The sequence below is a fragment of the Sphaerodactylus townsendi genome, linkage group LG12 (assembly GCF_021028975.2).
Source record: "Sphaerodactylus townsendi isolate TG3544 linkage group LG12, MPM_Stown_v2.3, whole genome shotgun sequence".
NCBI lineage: Eukaryota > Metazoa > Chordata > Lepidosauria > Squamata > Sphaerodactylidae > Sphaerodactylus > Sphaerodactylus townsendi.
The window spans coordinates 26,216,382-26,236,539 of record NC_059436.1 but is presented as its reverse complement, the minus strand read 5'-3'; the positions used below and the strand labels follow the sequence as shown (position 1 = coordinate 26,236,539).

The 20,158-nt window shown below is 46.4% G+C and overlaps 1 protein-coding gene across 1 annotated transcript in view; it reads left to right on the top strand.

Annotated features, from left to right (window-relative positions):
* The window catches only part of LOC125441503 (prominin-2-like), a 27,967-nt gene extending 8,015 nt beyond the window's left edge, over positions 1 to 19,952 (top strand). The window contains exons 5-6 of the mRNA XM_048512113.1: positions 5,932 to 5,996; positions 19,841 to 19,952. Of these exons, the coding sequence (XP_048368070.1) occupies positions 5,932 to 5,996; positions 19,841 to 19,952 (177 nt within the window). The remainder of the gene's footprint in view (positions 1 to 5,931; positions 5,997 to 19,840) is intronic.
* The last annotated feature ends 206 nt before the right edge of the window (positions 19,953 to 20,158 follow it).

Sequence of the window (20,158 nt, the reverse complement as noted above, 5' to 3'; positions counted from 1 at the left end):
CCGCGTCTCGTCTAGATCGTTCTTACGCTGACCGCGTGGGTCGACTACAAGCTGGTGCCGAAACCCGGGAATCCTCGAACCTCCACCCTGCTCACCGTCGCCTGGGGAAGGGCAGCGATACCGAAGTCAGCTGGATCGTCGGCATCAAGGTTCCCCCGTTTCAGTATCACCTGTCCAGGATCGGCGCATCCAGAGACACGCGTGCTAGGACACTCTCTCGTCCGATGTGGAACACCGGTGAGTATGGGAGCTTGCAAAAGCAGGGCTTATGACAAACGCGTTGACGAGCTGAAGGCGTTAGCGAAATGCGGCAGGATCGCCGTAAAGAGAAGGGAGCTGCGCCAAAATTGGTTGAGGAGATTCGAGCTCAAATGTCCATGAGGTACTTGAAGGGGGGACATTGAATCTTAAGGACTGGGAAAACGCCAGGCGCACTCTTGGCACAGAGCCTGTGGCGCGCCGATGTAGAAGCTGCTACTGGCGATGGAGACAATGTTTTATGTATCAATCAGCCTGCAATTCTCTGACTCCCTTGTAATGTAGGCCGCCCTCCTTTCGATCTTTCACCTTCAATTTCAACCCCGGAATTTTCTCTATTATCCACTAAGTTGGGCCTTCTGTCCTCCTTCTGCCCCCCTCGGCTCCTTCACCCAGATTTCGGCTCTCCAGCTCTCAGCCGCCCCCTCTGCTACTCCGCCTTCATTTTTCGAAGCCACTGCACCTCCGTCAGCGCCCGGTAATGGCGCGGGTTTCAAAACTCATCGCAGAGCGTATTAATAGCCACGATCTGCAGAAGAAGGAAACCCTGGCCGGAAGAACGATATGACTATTCTTGCATTGTGCCCCATCCACTTCACAGATACCGAAGAGGATGGCATGGAAGTTAGAAACGAGGTTGTAAATTACCGCCCCCTGAGCTATAATATCGCCGCCGAGCTCCGCCAAAGCAATGCGGGGCCGTAGGAGTCACTAGCCCCTTCGTGAGAGGCATGCTGGAAACCATCGGCGAGGAACCACCTAATGGTTCCAGATGACTGGAAAACCACCTTTCGCATGCTCCTGAGCCCTGCGCGGTGAGTCTGGGAAAGTGAGTTCATCCAGCAATGCTTCAACAGAGCATACCTCTGGCGGCGCCTATTACCGCCGCTCAACTTTCACGGCTTCGATGCTTTTGTAATGCGATCGATCAGATTGTCCTGCACGAAGGGCCACCCTTACGATTGCCTCTGAGAATTAATATAAGGCATTTATCAAAGTCCCCAATGCCGGCCAACCAACTCCGAGTTTCTCCTCACATCCGACAGAAACCCCAAGAGCCCTATGCTGAATTTGTGAACAGGCTCCAGGAAGCGCTCAAGAGGGCAGATGCTTAGATAGCGAGGAGGCCCAATGAGAAGCTCCTCATGCGCCCTCGCAAGGCAGAACGCTTCCGTAATGGAGTGCGCCAGGGCAATCACGGGACTGGAGCAAAAATCCTGAACTGGCCGACATGCTTAAAGCTTGCCAGGACATTGGATCCTCTGCCCACCAAGAAGCCTCCTAGCCGCAGCACTCTCCACCGGCAGGAGGCAGAGCGGTCTCAGGATGACTGCTTTAACTGCGGTGAACCGGACACTTCCGAAGGGGAGTGTAGGCGGCCCGGCGGGGGGCCCTACAACCCCGATGGAGGAGGGTCCTCCCCCAGGAGGAGAAGGCCACCAAAAACCCGGTGCCCGCGTTGCCAGAAGAGGCTTCCACTGGAGAGGCGAGCGCTGCCGATCGGGAAACTCCCGCCGAGGCGTCTCCCCAGCAAGGACCAAGGAGGAGAATACTAGAACCGTGAAAAACTCAAATGCCAAGGCCCCTGCCAAAACCACCCCCCTCACAAATTGGCATCTCGCTCACATGCGCTCAGCCCGTCTCCTTTAAGTTCCCCGCGAGGTTCTTGTAAGCTAACCCGGTATGGCCCGAGCCCATCCCCTACGGGGACAATTGGGCTAGTGCTGCCAAAGGCCTCTGCCGCTGAAGCAGAAAGGGACTCTTCATCGTCCCCGGAGGTGATCGACTCCGCGCACCAAGGACCCATCCACACCTCGGGTCTGGGCAAACATCCCACAGGAGCTGCCCGCCGGAGCCAGCTGGCGGCTCAGCTGATTCTCTTGCACTTTATGCGGCTGCCGCTGCCGACCCAATAAAGAAGGCTTCTGACCCCCCCAGCAGCCAACGTAAAGCGGCCTACGCATACACCGTCATAGCCGGTGGAGACGCATTCTCGAGGAGCTCCCGTCCATATCTGGAGCTTCGCCATAGAAGGATGTAAGTTCAAGGAGCCTGGTGGACACCGGCGCTGATATTGCGATCATCAGAACGCCCGAGTGTAGCCCGAATAGTGGCCGACCGAGGCTTTACCCGCACATCTGGGGGGTGGTGGGGAGACAGAACTTGAAGGCGAGGCATCCGCCGGCTCACGGTCAACAGTCTTGGACTTCGAGCGGCGGCTCACAGTCCTTATGGATTCTAGACATCCATGTCAATCTCTGGGGAAGAGACCTCATGAGTCAGGTTAAAAGCGACTCTGGTCTGGGATGGGTAAAAACGTCCGCAGGATCATTGATTCCAATCGTGCCTTCCGAAGTTGCCTCCTAATTTCCACAGGAAATCTGTTTCCCCCTCCCCTCCCCCTTTTCCTTCTGTTTTTTCGACCAGTAATGCCGGAAGACCCAATTGGCTGACTGGCCCCTCCTGGATTAAAATCTGGGCCGATCCTGATACCGCAGCTTTGTCAAGGACGGGCCCCAGTTTAAAAAGGGGCTGCAGCCATTATGCCGCTAATACCCAAACCCGTTTGGGTTATGACTGCCCTGCGCATACAACAGCTTTATCAATTGCCGCGTTAAAGGCCAGGCGCTCAGCGGCTTCGCCCCTTAAGGAGGCGGTCACCGGTGACGACAATCCCCCAAGATAATTCGATCACAAAATTTGGCATATCCAGCTTCCTGTATTGGCCGCCAAGGTCGCGGTAAGTGCAACTCCCTTGCGAAGAAAACCCCACATCCTTTCTCCTTTGTGCCAAGGAATTTTGCCTCTAATGCGCCTGATTGCTTCATTCCCCGGATGCACCCATCCCCCCGAAAGGTGCTTCCAAAGCCCCTTTTATTGTTGCTGATTAAAGCATGCATGCCTGAAGCCCCCCAGGACTGCGCCTGTTCCCTCCCCCCTCGAGAACCGGACCCACCGCCTTGGCCGCACCCTGATGACGCTCTGAAGCCAATTCCCACCAGGGCCGCCTACCTCCTGCCCTCCCTGTCAAACAACTAAAGAAAGAGGAGTGTAGGCGGCCCCCAGGAAAATTGCATTAAAAAGCAACCTTCACAGGCTGCAAAACAAGAGCCTTCTTCCTTCCCATACTAAATAGAAGCACTAACTTCGATCCCCAATCTCCCGCCATCCGCTCTAGAACTGAGCCTGGCGGGACCCGGCCCCCCCCCGTAACCTGGGAAAGGGGGGTATGTTTCGAATCCCTCTTCCTACAGGTTCCCGTGGACTCCGATTCGCCACGACAGGCCCACCCATGGAATAAGCCAGGAGGAAACCAACCCCATCCCAGAGATGGAGCATATCTCTCTAGAGGATCCAGCCCAGCGATCACCGACAGGAGCATGCCGTCGCCAATGCTTGCCAAAGAAAGGCCGGATGACCTGGGAAGACGTCAAGGCGACCACCAACCAGGCCCTAGCGCTGCTGCGCCAGCAAGACTTCACCCCGAGACACCCGAGAACCTCTGTGCAGCTCTCTTTGCGATCATCACCACCAACTTAGCCAACCACCATCCCTTTGCCTGCTCTGCTGCCTCCTGCCGATGGCGATGCGGCCACCCCCTGACGAGCTTTCACCAGACCAACATCTGGGAGGAGGAGCAGTTTGCTGCCGCTGCCAGCGTCTCATCATCTTTCTGCCTAGACCCGGTACCTGGGAATTAGGAGCCTGCTAAGCTCCTGCCTGCTCCCCGTCTGTAAAAGCCCGGAGACTTCCTGGCGGAGTCTGGGCTGAAACCCCTTCGCATGAATGCCTCATCCATCGGAGTACTCTATGAGCGCCGACGTGGGGACCCGATAAAATTGACTTCCTCCCACAGGCTGGCGCTCTTTCCCTTGTCGCCAAGGCCGATTACCGTCGCTAACCTGAGTCCAACACCTGCGCCCGCATCACCGGCTCAGCAGAGCGGGGAACCGACCCGGGCCCATTAAATTAAACTCGGCCAGTTAGAACTGCACACACATGGAGGACATTCCCCCCGTGTTCGGTAACATCCTGCTCCCCAGGGGCTGGTTCTGGACCTGCGGGGAGAGGACGTTTAACTACATCCTTCGACTCCCTGCCGGAACCCTTTGCTGCCTCGGTCATACCTCACCATTAATACACTGGAAATACCCCGGGAACCCGGACCTTGCCGCCGCCGCTCCGCCCTGCCAGCCGACCCACTACTGTCGGAGCGACGGCGGTCGCCCTCTCCGAAGCCGGGTTAGATACTCCCTACGCGAAGCGCTTCTAATAATTAGGGGTCCCCGGACTACGCTCCACCACAATGCTAAGACTATTGGCCGGCTGGCTATTGCCCTTCTTGAAGTCCATCAACTCTACCTCCACCGCTCTAAGGATGCCCTGGCCTCCGAGCAGCAGGAATTTCGTCCAGCGACCCTAAGACTGTCGTGCCTTCAATGATTATTTGTTGTTGTTGCATCACCAAGGTTGTGAGATAGTACATAACTTGTAATGTTGACTTGCCCATCTTTTCTGATATTTCCCAGTTGATCCACATGAAAGTGCGTGAGCTGCACGATTTTGTATCTGATCTGAAGTATGATGTTTTGCCCCATTGGTGGTCAGCCCTCTGGAGCTGGCTGCCGGGGAGGATGGTTGAGTGCTATTGTACAGCTCTGCATTGGTTTAATTGTATGCCTTGTTATGTCGGATCTTGTTTTAAGTTCAATGCGTGTCTAATATTGCCTATAGCGTGTGTAGGAAAGCCCTCGCATTTCCCTTACCCCGCAACCAAAGTTCTAATGTTGCACAAGCAGCTTAGTCGAAAGCTTGACCATCTGTGACCGGAGGAGACAAGCGTCCCTTTAAATCGCCCCTTAGCATTTCGGCCCCCCGTTTTCTAAAATGCTTAAAAGGAGGAGATGTAGTAGTGCACTACTGACCGAGCAGTACCGTAAATGCAAAGCGTTAGCACGCATGCGGACCTGCGGCCTTGCTACGGTTACATCGCACCCCCACTCCTCATCCCCATATGAGTCACAGGTGTTAGAGTGAACTGTCTGGCTCAATCACCGGGCGCCAGGGACAATGATCTTGCCCCCAGGTGAGGAATTAGGCTCCAGACGCGTCACGCTCTTCGCTGCACGTAGCCAGATGAGATCATGCATCACCTGATGATCTCCCGACCTCCCGCTCTCCCGGAACTCCCCCCAGTCCTCCCTCCTTCACGCCCCCGATAGAGTAACAATAAAAGGTGCCAGGAACCGGCAGACGGGAGATTCGCTAGGAACACGGACCTCCGGTCTCCCGCTGCTGGCGATCTCCACCAGATGTTATCTCCGCGTCTCGTCTCGTTCTTACGCTGACCGCGTGGGTCGACTACAAGTGAGGGTGTGGAGATACCTGTCATCCTGCACCCTGCAGTCATATCTCATCTCCTTGCCCGGAACAGCTTACAATTCTCTTTTACTTCCTCCCCAGGTATCTTAACAGTTTGGCAAGCCTTGGAAACTTTTCAAATATGCACTGTTTTGCAGAATTTGGTTCAGAGATGCATGGGAAACGGAAGTTAGCTGGTCTGCTCTGAGGCAAGGAAGCTGCTCTGATACAAGGAAGCTGGTCTGCTCTTTGGCAGAGGACACTATAGCCCACTAAAGTCTACTTCCAAGCCTGCTGCCTCTTCTTTTAAAGCTTATCCTGAGGAATAAGTACAATTTGCAAGTTCACTCTGCTTCTCCCCCCTCTCCCCCGGCCAGGTATGGAAGCAAAAGGTGATGGCCCCTGAGATCCTCTTCACATATTACAGTTTGTGGAGTACAGTCATGTGTGCCAGTTAAAATTCAGGTGAATGTACACCTACATCCTGTGTAGATTTCCCATTGCATAATGTACCAGTTTTGCGGACAAACTAGAAAACTGCCTGGGGTGTCAAAATGCTGGGGCACCTGCTTTAAGTATTCTAGAGAGAGATAAATTATGTCTACATTGCTGGCTCAGGGCCATTGACATCGCCTAAAAGAGGAAGAAGTGAAGGTGTGGTAGACATCAAAAGCAAAAAAAATTATATCCCGAAACTAGCATGAACTTTTGATAATTCATTATGTTGTTTAGTATGCAATAAGATGAGGGAGGAGGTTAATATGCCTGGAGTTGTGTGAGATTTTAGCCCTTGTTAATGATAGCACAGTATGGTGAGAACTTTTTTCTAAGCACAGGTATGTATTTTGTATGGAGAATCTACTGTGAATCACCACCTGCAATTTGAAGCATAGCCCAAACACAGACCTGCCATCTCAATGAGTACAAGAAATGAGAATCATTGTTTGAGTGAATGGGGAGACAGGACAGCCAGTCATTAGGTAATCACAGCATGTCCGTAAGAAGTATACAAGGTTAGGAAAGGCTGAAGGCGGATGTCATTCATAAGCCAGGTGAGCTGGGTACATGGGCCGCTACGATCTCAAACCCTTCACACATGATTTCAAATCTAAACTACAGGATTCCAAAGTTGTTTTCTAAAAGTTGTTATTCTAAACTGTATAAATGACTGGATTGTTCAGTTCATTCCTTGGTTACTTGTTGCGACAGACAAGAAGAAGAGTTTGGATTTGCACCCCACTTTTCTCAATCGTAAGGAGTCTCAAAGCTTATAAGCTCTTTCCTTTTCTCACTCCTCCATAGACACCTGTGAGGTAGGTGGGATTGAGAGAGTTTTGAGAGAATGGTGACTAGCCCAAGGTCATCCAGCAGGCTTCATGTGTAGGAATGGGGAAAGACATCCAGTTCACCAAATTAGTGTGGGTAAATCTCTTAACCACTACACCATGCTGTAGATCCCTGATTTTCTTTATGCAATTTGGAATTCATCCTCAACAATGCTGCTGTTGTATATGTTCTCTTGCCTTATAAAAGGATCACCTGAAAATCTTAAATAATACACTGATAACACACTCTAGCCTCCAATTCGCCCCTTACGCATGTAAGTAAACCAGAAGTTAAAATAAAGGATTGTTAACTCTTAATAACTGATTTTGTAAAACATGTCCTACACAATTTTATTTATTTATTATTTATTAATGGGACTTACTATACCGCCCACCACTGAAGGGCTCTGAGCAGTGTACAACAACAGATAAAATATTATTAAAACATACAATTACAATGTAGTAATTAAAACCAGAATAATTTAACACAGTAAAAACCAAATAACCCAAGAGCAGATGGCGACTCAGAGAAGGACCTCCCATCCCGCAGGGGAAGGAACTGCCACAATGATGGCAACCAAGTGTGATGATATACGGGAGTGATGGGGGGCAGCAGCACATCAGCAACCAGCCTCCCCAAAAGCCAGGTGGAACAACTCCGTTTTGTAGATTCTGCGGAACTGTCCAAGGTACCTCAGGGCCCTGATGGCTGAAGGAAGAGTGTTCCACCAGGCAGGGGCCAAAGTGGTAAAGGCCCTGGCCCGGGTGGAGGCCAGTTGCATCATTGAGGAGCCAAGGACCACCAGCAGATTTGCCTCTGCAGGTTGCAGAGGCCAATTGGGGACATAGGGGGAAATTTAAAAGGTATTCGATTTGTTATAGGATGTTTTATTCCTGATCATACAGGGAACAGAGAGTTTTTTCAGGCCTGTAAAAGATATCCACTTCCTATGAAAAAGGTAGACCATGTTCTGAGCATTTAAAGTAGGTCCGCGTAGTATTTTCCAAACACAGGGATGCTGAGCATTTGAAAATCTTGTCAAGCATCCCTTTCAACCATTTCCTCTTTGTTTTTATCAAAGATTGCTAGCGCTGTTCCCATGCTAAATTGGCTGAGAGGAAGTCTCAGTCTGTTCTCACAACGCCTCTAAATCAACTTGAACTCTACTTAGGTCAATGGCATTGCGTCACTGTGTGAAATCTGCCTTAGATCAATAAGTTCCTTCTTGTGTCTTTCACAAATTGTAGAGCTATTGATCTCTGGTAATTCAATAGTTGGTGTCACAATTGTCATTAAGCAGTAATGTGTCAAAAATCCCTCATGCTTAGCAATAAAGTAATTCAATTCTCTTGCAATCATAAAACTTTAATTTTAATGGGAAGTTATTTTCTCTCCTCATACATTTTTCCATAAAGGGAAAAGCTGTTTCCATATATTGCATTTATTGCAGCACCCAAAATGCCACCACAGAGACTAACAGAGTCTTGCTGGTGCTCAGCTAAGCCTGTGTGCTTAGCAAGAAGATATAACTGTTCTGGAAATACCAGGAAGGAATAAAAATAATTTTAACTACTACAGTGTATTGAATCAACTGCTTTTGAACATGAGGTAGTTTCCATATTGTGCAGAATGCTTCTTTTAACAGAAATAAAAAGGAAAAATCTGGGAAAGCAAAATAGAAGGAGGGAAAAAAGGATTTATATTTTAGCAATCCTAAACAATATAAATTCCAATGTCCTATTCCAAAACAAATCCATGGGTAAAACTGCTTAGACTCAAAATGTTTTTGTGCTGAAGGGCTATATGAAGGACACTTGTCTAGTTTTCTGCTCACCCCAACAAAGTCCAATCCCACTCCTGCGCTTCTGCAGACTTTACAAATAGGCCAACCATATTTCTGTGGAAGAAAGTACACAAGGGAGACTTGTAATGTGAGCTTTAATCTATTTTTCACTATTGTAACAAACAGAAATGCCAGCTCCAATTCTAGAAAGCCTTTGTTATCTAGGAAGCACTATGAAAGCAGAGAAAGGTATAATTTCCTTTGTGATGATTTATTTATACATAATGTATGTAAAGGATGTTCAATTTACACTATTATAGAATCCATTTCCTTGACTCCAGGCTTCTTGATTAATGTCATTATTATGCCTTCTGGCTACACATTTCACTCAGCCTGGGTTCCCCATTGCTAATGCAAGTCCCTAGAAGGCAGCTGCTCAAGAGACAATGAAGTCAAAGGCTTGACACTCATGACCTCTGCAACTTGGCCTTTCCTGACCCGGAACTTATTGACCAGGATTGAAAAAGCAAACCCCCAAACATCCCCTTGTTGCAGTTATGTTGCAATTTCAATCCTGTAATTCTGTGATTAAAACTGCAGGGACCCAAAGTGATTCAGATTCACTAAGAACTACAAATTAGACATAAATTGCAGCTTGAAGAATCTAGGTTCATATGGCCTTTCCTTAATGACTTAACTCTGTGTAGTTTTTCAGGAAGTAGAGGCCACAAAGCCACACGCTCTTTACCCATGCCCTTTAAAAAATATTTCTCATCGTCTCAGGTCATTTTCCCATGCACAGTTTCTGTTTGTGTGTGCACAAAATGTGAAGAGTTCAGACGGCAAGAGCAACCAATGCACCAAGGTAAATCACAGAGTGAATCATGCCAAATCTGTTGGATATAACTGTCAATGCCTAAAAAAAAGTGATTTTGAAAATTAAAGCCGTTCTGTAGCTGTTTATAACAGGGACGGGCAACTTGTTCTGCATCGTTAGAACTCCATTATAGAAAGAGAAAAGGCAATTGCTATTCTGCATTGTTTGTTTTATGACTCCTTATAATTTGCATTAAAAGTTTGGGAAACTGAAGTGATCGGTGCGTTCCATTGTGCTGTGGGCCAAGAAAACAATCTCCATCCATATAAAAAATTAAAAGAGCTGACATTTAAAACAGCAGGCTCCAGAGTTCTTTAATAAATCGATGCATTCTTGGGATTATCTTGAGGACCAAAGAACAAAGGTATCTATGTTTAAGGAAGTGAATTTAAATTCCAACAAAACTATTAACTTTGAGGTGAGGTAAGGTCATAGAACATATATTTAAGGAAGACTTTTTCAGGATATAAAAGCATATAGGAATATAGCATGTCAAGGTGATAACCTTTTGTGAAAACAATTGGATTTGTAGACAAAAGCAGTGTGCATGGAGCACGAAGAGAGTGATACAAAACATGAAGTCTACACTTGAAATTCTTGATGAGTCAGAGATGCCTGGCTCCGGTGACTAAGGGGCTTGTTACCCTTTACAATCCAGAAGAAAAGGTCATTCAGCTTTGCTCACTTCAATGTCAGATTATCAGATGATGTCAAAGACCTTTGTACCAGGACAGAAAAGAGGAATTTGTCAGTCCCATTACTTTAAAACATCGGTATTTCGGAAAGCATGTTCTTTCAGAGAAAGAAAATAATCTAAATCAGTTTGAGGGTAGCTGGTTTGCAACAGAACAGATAGATTTGAGTCCAGTAGCATTTTAGAGACCCATAAGATTTTAGAGGTATAAGCTTTCAAGAGTCAAAACTCCTTTCCTCAGATATCTGACAGAGTTCTCTGTGTATATATCACAGGCATGGGATCAATATTGTGCTACTCAGTATACAGCATAACACCTTGAACCATGAGGAAAGACACAGTATAAATGTTTTCATATATAAAATAATAAGTAAACAAAGGCACAACCAGTCATAGCTGTCCCTCTTCATTGTATTGTATCATTTTTTTCCTGCTGAAATTTCCCAAATTAAACTGGAAATCAGGGACAGTGTATTGCTGTAGTACTTCTATATCTATGCTAATTTTCACCTCCAAATCTCAAAGTCATCTCTGATTCTAGTCAGTAGATAAGTGGAATCTGTTTCCAAGGAGCTGAATGCCTCTTTTTGTTATCGTTTTTGAGCCACAATGTACCAGAAAGATTTGTGGTGTGCCACCATTATCTACCAAGGAGGTTGGGAGGAAGAAGACAAGGGGATTTGTCATGACTGTATTGCTCCTGACCATTTATTCTTCTCCCCATGACTACAGAGAGCCTAGATATGCAAAGGAGAACAGGGCTTTTGTACATTTAATAACTCTAGAGGAGGGAGGTGTAAGTCAATGGTGCCAAGCTGAGTAAAGCAATTAGTGAGGGAAAGCTGCATTTCCTGAATTTCACTTGCCAGATGGAGCCCTATCCCAAACAGTGACTTATGTGAATGAACGTAGGGGAAGCAATGTTTATATGCATGGTCTTAGTTTGGCAGATAATTGGCACAAATCGCTGAAAAAGGAATTTGCAGGTAGGCTGGTGGATCAGTTCCCAGTGTCATATGATACCTCCCTAAAACCTGATCCCCGTGAGGCTCCCTATTCACTGTTATATTATTCAGTGAAATTGATCTCCACTACAGACGAAGAGGACAAGGGTTGCTTTCCAAGCTTTTGTTACGTTTCTTTATTATTCACAAACGGGATGAAAAGCACAGGGGTGCGTGAATGGGCTCAAAGGAGTGGGATAGTAACTGGAGAGGTGTTTAAACCAGAGAGTTTGGCTTCCCGCTCAAAATCTTTCCCAGAACTTGCGCTTAAAACCGACAGAACTCCACACACCAGGATAACTGCAAAGAAAGTTTGCTAAATTGAATATGTGTCTTGCAGCTAAGGGGCAAAAAGGGTGTGACTCTCAAATGCAGCCTTCACTGATAGTGCAGAATTAGTGCACATGCAGAATAGTGCACATGCAGAATAACGCACTTTCAATCCACTTTGAAGCTGGATTTTACTGTAAGGAATAGCAAAATCCACTTTCAAACAGTTGTGAAAGTGGCTTGAATGTGCATTATTCTGCATGTGCGGAAGGGGTCCTAGATTCCTTACTAGAAGATGTTACTGCACTAGGCAATTGCTCATCAAAGGAACAAATAAATTACACATTTATAGATAGCAGGTTGAATTGTAAGGATGGCAAACAGAGCTCTCCTTTCCAATTTCCTCCATCCTCCTTCAGCCTTTTATTCCTCTTAATGCTTCTCCCAAGAACCAGTGGACTCTCAAAATACTGAGTCAATGGGGCAGGGGGGGGGGGGAGAGAGATTCACAAAAATGGATTTTCCTCTTTTGCTAGCAGAAGTTTCCTTAGTGGGATCTGAGCCATTGTCTTCAACACTTAACGATGCTTGTACAGTATTTTAAATAGCATCTGTCAGTCTGTACAGCATAATGTAGCCCGATCTGATCAGACCTCAGAAACTAAGCAGGGTCGATATTTGGATGCAAGACCACCAAGGAAGGCTCTGCAGAGGAAGGCAACAGACCACCTGTGCTTCTCACTTCTTTTGAAAGCCTTTTGCTGGGGTCGCCATAGGTCGGCTGTGATTTGATGGCACTATACACAGACAATACATAAACGTCTACATTTTCCTTAAAAAGTCATTGTGTTGTAGAGTTTTGTCCAGAGTTTCTTGCACTTTAGTAGCCTTGCTGTTCTCATACTGTATTTGGTCTCATCCTACCATGTGCTATGGTAGCAATGGGAATTCAGTATTCCCAAATGCCATCTGTAAACAAAAGTCCTTTTTCGGCTGTGTTTTCATGTTATACTTCAGGAAATTTAAGAGGAAACGTGCGAAGAAAGTGATAACTTTGCAGACAGGAATGCAAAGTAGCAACCCACACATTTCTCTTTCTGCTTTCAAAATCGTGGTGTGTCGTGCTTCAGAACCACAATGTGCTCAGGAAGCCTGAACGGCTCACCACCAGTGACTGTCATTTACAAGTTACCTGCCAGTTTTGTAAAAACTTCTGGTGTGCGCTGGTTTGATACTTACTATGGAAGTTCCCTAGGCCATTGGCTGAGATGGGTGTTCCATATCAGCCTGCCAAGACTATTTTTCTTGGCACACCAGATTGGTTCTCCATCCCCCCAAGCTGGAATGTTGGCAACATGTTGCCACTGGTATAGTTTATGGTTATCATTACCTACTGGACCCATGCTGATGTTATCTGAGTCTGAAAAGAGCCCCTGATAAACAACAACAACAACAATGCTCTTAGATACTGTGAAATGTAAGTATGCTTTAATGGAGCAGTTCTTTATCGCAAAAATCCAATGCCATTTTATCTAGAACAGAAATTTGAACAGTACTAAAATACCCACCAGCAATGCATAACTATCCACATCAGTTTGTTGAATCGCATCACTAAATGTTACGCTCCAAGTTTCTTAATAATCCTGTGAAAGATGAAACTATGTTAATAGCGTTCACTTTGAAGCATCTTAACAAAGTATGATGCGTTTATATGAACTGGCAAGCCTTTTAAAACCTAAGCCAGTGAACACATAAAAACTTGACTTTACAAAAGCTGGAGGCTTAGTGTTCATCCAAACAAAAATAAGTTCATGAAGCACTTTTGTAAACTTTGAAATCTAGTAAAAGCTATTTCTGTATAGAGGCTGATTCCACCCTCCAGCTGGAATTAACCGGGGGGGGGGGGGGGAAGAGCCTGTCCTGATTTCAGTGGTTTGTTCAGTAGTTTTCACTCATGTCCAAACCTAGATATTAATTAATGTACCCGAGAAGGGTTATATGTAAGTGATAAGACTTTGTGCATGTGTTAACTGTCATCAAGTGGCTTCTGGCATGACAACCATATCAATTAATGACTTCTAAGATGTCCTGTCTTTTACAGCCTTGCTCAGATCTTGCAAACCGACAGTCGTAGCTTCTCTTACTGACTCAATCCATCTCATGTTGGGCCTTCCTCTTTTCCTGCTGCCTTCAATTTTTCCTAGTGTTATTTTCCTTTCCTGCGATTCTTGTCTTCTCATAATACAAGCAAAGTAGGACAGCCTCAGTTTAGTCATTTTAGCGTCTAGGGACACTTCACTCTGAATTTGACCTAAAACCTACTTATTTTTCTCTTTGGTGGTCTGTGGTATCTGTAAAACCTTCCTCCAATGTCACATTTCAAATGAATCAACTTTCTTCCTGTCAGCTATCTTCACTGTCCCACTTTCGCACACTTACAAAGCACTGGGGAACACGATGTTATGAATTATCTTGATTTTATTTGCCAGTAACACATCCCTGCACTTAAGAATCTTTTCTAGCCCCTTCATGGCTGCCCTCTCCAGTCTCAATCTCCTCCTGCTTCCTTGGTTGCAGTCTCCCACCTGGTTGATGATGGGGCTGTAGATAAAAATAAAAATGCTTTAAAACTGTCAGTCTTAATACCAGTTGAAGACTGAAGGCAGCAGAGATAGAACACCTAAGTTTAGCTGCAGATACTCTGGAGAAACCCAGTGGCCAGGTGTTGCAAATAAGACCTAAGAAAATGGCAGAAATGTGTGCATTTACCCAGGACTGAAGAAGCATTCTGCAGATTGACAGAAAAGTAAATTGACAAGACAGTAGTGTAATGGGAAGGAAAACTACAGTATTTAGAATATCAGGCCAAGAGGGAGTCTGGGAATGGAAGGACAGCAACCACAAAAACTGAGTTTCAAATTGCATCTGCTGTTGTATGCACATAGCATATACTACTCGATCCCTGCAAGGATGGCTATAAAACACAATGTGCCAGATACATGAAAAGATTGTTCTGCATGGTTAGAAGAATGTTCCGTGTAAATGTCGGGAGGTAAACGCCTCAACTGAGTTGTTAGTATTAGTTATACAAGATGAACAAACAGAAGAGTACGAAGAGAAGACATTTAGGAAAAATAATTGTTGGGAAAATTGAGAAGAGGCGGAATTGGATGCTCTGTTCTTGTCTGCTGAATTGTCACAATTTCAGAGGTCAGTTCAGACAATAACGGTTCCCTGCACATGTGATGCACTGTGATGCACTGACATCAAGGAGAGCTAATTTCTCTGAAGGGGTTCAATTCAGAACAGCATCAACTTGCCCAATGACTTTGGGCTGCAGAATTCATATTGGACTTCTTTAGATGAAGCATTGACTTAAGAAGAGCCCTGCTGGATCAGCTGCATGGTCCATCTCAGGGCAGGAGCGAGGGGGAACTGTGCCCAGGGCTCACGTGCATCCTACACCCCTGCCATGCCCCACCCACCCCCACTACACCACCACAACGCTGCTTGCCTGGTGCATCGGGCACCCGTTGCCCCCTTGGCGCTATGCCACTGGTCCATCTAGTCCAGTATCCTATTTCACACAATGGCCCAGCAGTTGATCTGGATGGCCAACTAACAAAATACAGAAGCCAGGCCCTTCCTCCTCTGATGTTGCCTCCTAGCACTGGCATTCAGGAACTGACAGACTGAGAATGTGGAAGTTCTTTTTTTATTGTGCTTAAGCATGGCTGGTAGCGCACTCAATGTTTCTTGCCTTGTCCTCGCATGAAGCTGTCGTAATCCTTTCATTTAAAACCATCCCGTTAGTTTAGGGCCATCCTAAAGCAGTGTATTTGGCTTTTCCTTCATCCTGAATCATCTGTTGTTTAAACTGAAAAATGCAAGTTCTGCTTGAGTGCCATTGCATGATATCGGCTTTAGGAAAAAGGCTGTTCTAGTGTCCACTCAAATCCTATCTACTTGTGCCCTAAAGGAAATCCACTGGCAAAGGCTGGCTTCTTCCAATGGGTTCCCCCATGCATGCATGCAACAGGGACATGTTGCCATCTATTTTGTTATGTTTTATTGGCTCTGTTCTTCTCCTGTACTTAATTTCAGCCTGACAAAAAATGATAGAATGGGTGAACCTTATTCAGTACTAACCTACACGCACGTGCGCGCGCGCGCACACACATGCACACAGTCCAGTACTCCTGTGAGTTTCCACTTTCCAGCTGTTATTTTAAAAATCCAAGTCTTTTTACCTAAGAGGTGTAAAGCAGGGGTCCCCAAACTACGGCCCGGGGGCCAAATGTGGCCCCCTGAAGGCATTTATCCGGCCGGCCATAGGTGCATGTTGACTTAATGGCGATAATTCCATTCATGTGCAGTGGGGGCTCGAGGGAGAGGAGGAACTGGCCCCAACGACTGTTGATTGCAGTTACATGATGGCACCCCCAAATCTCCATGAATTTTCTGACCCAGAGTTGGAAACCTTACATGTGGTGCAACCGCTTCTGCTCTTCACTTCTTCCCTTCCTCGGCTACTCTCATGTGATCTGCTCTCCGGGCTTTCTGTTCTGGAGACCTCACTCCCATTGGCATCAGCCAGGCTACGGCTAATCAGTCTAAGCTGGCTGCTAGGGAGGAAAAGAACTCCAGGAAGATACTCCTGATCCTGGGTTAGAATGGAGATGCTTCACTTGGGAAAAGTTCTGCTTTTTTTTTTTTACAGGGGAAGTGTATTCCACAGCCTCCCCAACAATATTTGGAGCCCACCCTGTACTTGACATACTTTGGTCACTGTTCTAAAAATAGACCATGACAGAAAGGCTGAAAGGTGAAATCAAACATTTTACAATCATTTGTGCATAGGAATTTGTTCATAGTTTTTTTTAGTCCGGCCCTCCAACAGTCTGAGGGACAGTGAACTGGCCCCCTGTTTAAAAAGTTTGGGGACCCCTGGTGTAAAGTGTGTGAGCTGTATTCTATCCAGTCCATTCAGGGCGGAGCAACAGGGGCAGCTGCCCCAGGCACAACTCAGAATAGGCATCAAAGATAATGTAACACCTTGGCTGACATTAAACTGACGTGATGCTTTCTTTTAAGTATGAGGTAACAAAGCGGGATTTCAAAATTGCAGATAAAACGCCAGATGCAAGCTTGCTCAGCGTCCTAGTAAGGGCAGCAAGCCATGTACCACTACAGGATGTGGCATCTTCAACCACAATACACTGCAGGTAGGAGGAAAGGAAGATTGAGAAATGTGACAGAAGCAGGTAGCAGGTGTTTTTGCACAATAGTGTATGTAGTGAGCACTTCATCTCCTCACTGTGGATATCCTACAAGACAAAAAGGAGAATAATGCATGTAACTGCTATAGATTTCAAAGGGCCTTGAATCAGGAAATTGTTATACTCAAGTATCCACCAGGGCTGGAAGAAGTGAGCTTCCCATCTAGCTAGAGGGAGGGAGTGATTGTGACTGTGATTGTGATTGTAGCGGGAGGGAGCAGGTGGGTAACTGTGAAAAGAAAACACAATTTCAAAAGCTGAAAGGAACAGAGAGAAGTAGAGATCCATTGGCTGAAGCACCAGAAGAGTGAAAGATCTCCTTCTAGAGACCTGATGTGGGAAGCCCTGTGCCTCTGCCTCCCCCGTATATTTGAAATAAAACAGATACTACAGAGAAGCCATGTCTTCAATCTTCTATCCTCCAAAGGGAACTAACCCAAAAAAGCACTTGTCCATGGAATTTTCTATCACCTGGAGAAATGGGACATACATAACAATAGTCCAGAACCAGAGAAGTCTGTGGACTCTATCGGTTCATCTTACTCAGTATTTTCTACTTGAACTGCCAGTGGCTCTCCCAAATGCCTGCTGCCAAGAGCTTCTTGAACTTGGAAGGGTACATCATGGCTTGGTTGTAGAGCACCTGGTTTGCATGTAGACAACCCCAAAGTTAAAGAGATCAGGTAGGAGGTAATCTGACAGACCTGAGACCTTGGAGAGCTGTTGTGTCAGGTCTTGAGAATGAAGTCAATAAGCGGACTCTGAATGCTGGATCATAAGTCTTTCTTGATAACGGCTAGTACCTGGCTTTCAGTTCTGCCAGATCACAAAAATACAGTTGCCTCTATTTCCTCAGAGTTCCCACCATAAATCCCCCCTCCCTGTTCCCCATGGGATGTGAGAATAATACAACGGAAAGAAGGATGTGTGGGAGTCAAGCATCTCAAGGCCAGCGCAGTGATAGTTCTCAGCCACCTGTCACCCCTCCTGCTGGGAAGGCACCAGAGTTGCTCCTAGTTAGCTACAGTTATCAGCATCAAAGGAAAGTGAAAGGAAAGGAAAAGGTCCGTTAACATATCAGTAGGTGAAGACCACTGCCCCCTCCCTGCAGCCAGGAGTGAGTCCTCGCACCCAAGCCCAGCTCTTTGATGGCAGGAGAGGACACATTCTGACATGTTCCCAAGTCACAGTAGACAGTACTGATCTTGATAGACCAGTTGTTATGATTCAATAGCCCTGTTTACATATTATAGTTAATGCATGTACAGGGGTGCCTCTGTGCATAAGAAAGAGCCAATGCACATCCACTTTCCAAATGAAACTGGAACCTGGAGAAACGTAGGGAGCTGTATGACATGCTCAGCTCTACATGTGTTGAATGTAACAAGCAAAGTACTCAATGCACACACAAAATCAAGTGTATCATGTACATGGACTGTATGTATGTTTTCTGCAACTTGTGAACAAGGCTAGTATAGGGCACATTTGTGCAAACAGAAGAAGAAGGAGGAGGAGGAGGAGGAGGAGGAGGAGGAGTTTGGATTTATACCCTGTCTTTCTCTTCTGTAAGGAGAGTCAAGGTGGGGCTGAGAGAGTTCTGAGAGAACTGTGACTGGTCCAAGGTCACCCAGCAGGCTTCGTGTGTAGGAGCAGGGAAACCAATCCAGTTCATCAGATAAAAGTCTGCTGCTCATATAGTGGAGCGGGGAATCAAACCTGGTTCTCCAGGTTAGAGTCCACCTCACCTGACTCTACACCACACTGGCTGTCCTGGAGATGCATGGATTGGCCATGGGACCCGCTGCTTCCACTAGACCACATCTCGTTCTTATCTATACCATGAGAATTACAGCTTCAGCATCCATAAAGCTTCACATTCATGTCTTAATTTGTTCCAGGGAGAGTTGATTGTGGTGGGTAAGTACGGACAGGTTGAAATCCTGGCTTGCAAAATTCCTGGGATCCTTATCCATTGAGTCCAAAAGGCAGAACCAGGCCTGGGAAGTGTTCTGTGCCTTCTCTGAGGGCAAGCAAGTGCTCTATTTTTGCTTAAGAACAATGTTATAATTGCTTTCTGTTATGCAGCCAATGCTCTTACACACTTAAACAGGTGCTGCAGCCAATATCACACAATGGCATTAGCAAATCACAAAAAAACACAAACCCAGCCTGATGAGAAGTAAGCCAATACCGGGGGATCGTTTTGTTAAAATGGAGATCAGCGTCTGATGAAATGAATGCTTGGGGAGCCAGAACCTATGAATGTTCCATAAAGTATTCCATGACCACGTACTTTGGGTAGGCAATTTTTATAGCGAGACACAGAGCTAAAAATAGACCGAGCTGACTGCAAGCACTTTCCCCCGCTCCTTTACTGCCCTCATCCCCTAAGTCCTCCAAGAATCTGGCAGAGGCCCGGCTGCCTGGCAGTAAGACCTGGGATTTGGCTTCTTTTGCTGTATGTGTTTCCTTGCTTTACTGTTAACACCCTGCAGGTGACAATAGCAGCCCCACGGAATGGTAATACGGCATCCAAATCATAAAAGGATGCTGCTTACCAACCAAGTCACTCTTTATTATCACAGCAGGCACTAGATTTCAGAGCAAAACATGCAGTGGATGTTTATTAGATGGTGTCTCTGCCAGAGGTGGGTAATTTTGATCATCGGTCTATTATGGTGATGAATCACAGAATCTATTAATCATAGAACCGCAGGGGAGAGCAGCCATCTCTCTTCCCCTTGCAAGATCTAGAAGAGGTTTTCCACAATTTTCTCCCCTATTTTTAATATATTGCTTATTAACAGCTGCGAAAAGTAAAAAAATCTCTCTCTCTCGAGCCAGTGTAACAATAGCATCTGCATGGAAAGTAAAGAACGCTTCCCTCACTGAGACCTTCCAACCCTGTCTCTGCCTGCAATACCGCTGCGTCGTTTTCAAGAAAACCAGCAAGTCATGCTGACAGAGATGCAAATATTGTTGCTTCAGACTTTATGAGCAGGAGCAGATCGGGATGTTAAAACAGCCCTGGGGCAAGACGAGCCAAGCGCTGGATCTGTTCAGTTCACACTCAGACTGCAGCGATGATAACAATGGCTGAACGCTTCCTGGCTGTGCGTGAGCCTATGCTCATCGTCATTGTCTCTGTGACTTGGGGCCAAGCCAAGCGGCACTTCCAGCTCCTTATGGGTTACTTGAATCATCTTGCTTCTGGTTGCTAGTTGCCCTCCGTAGCAGGGGTCCACTCAGAATGCTTCTGAAGGGCTGGTTCACTCCTGGTTTTGAGTGAAGCAGGTTTGTCGCTGC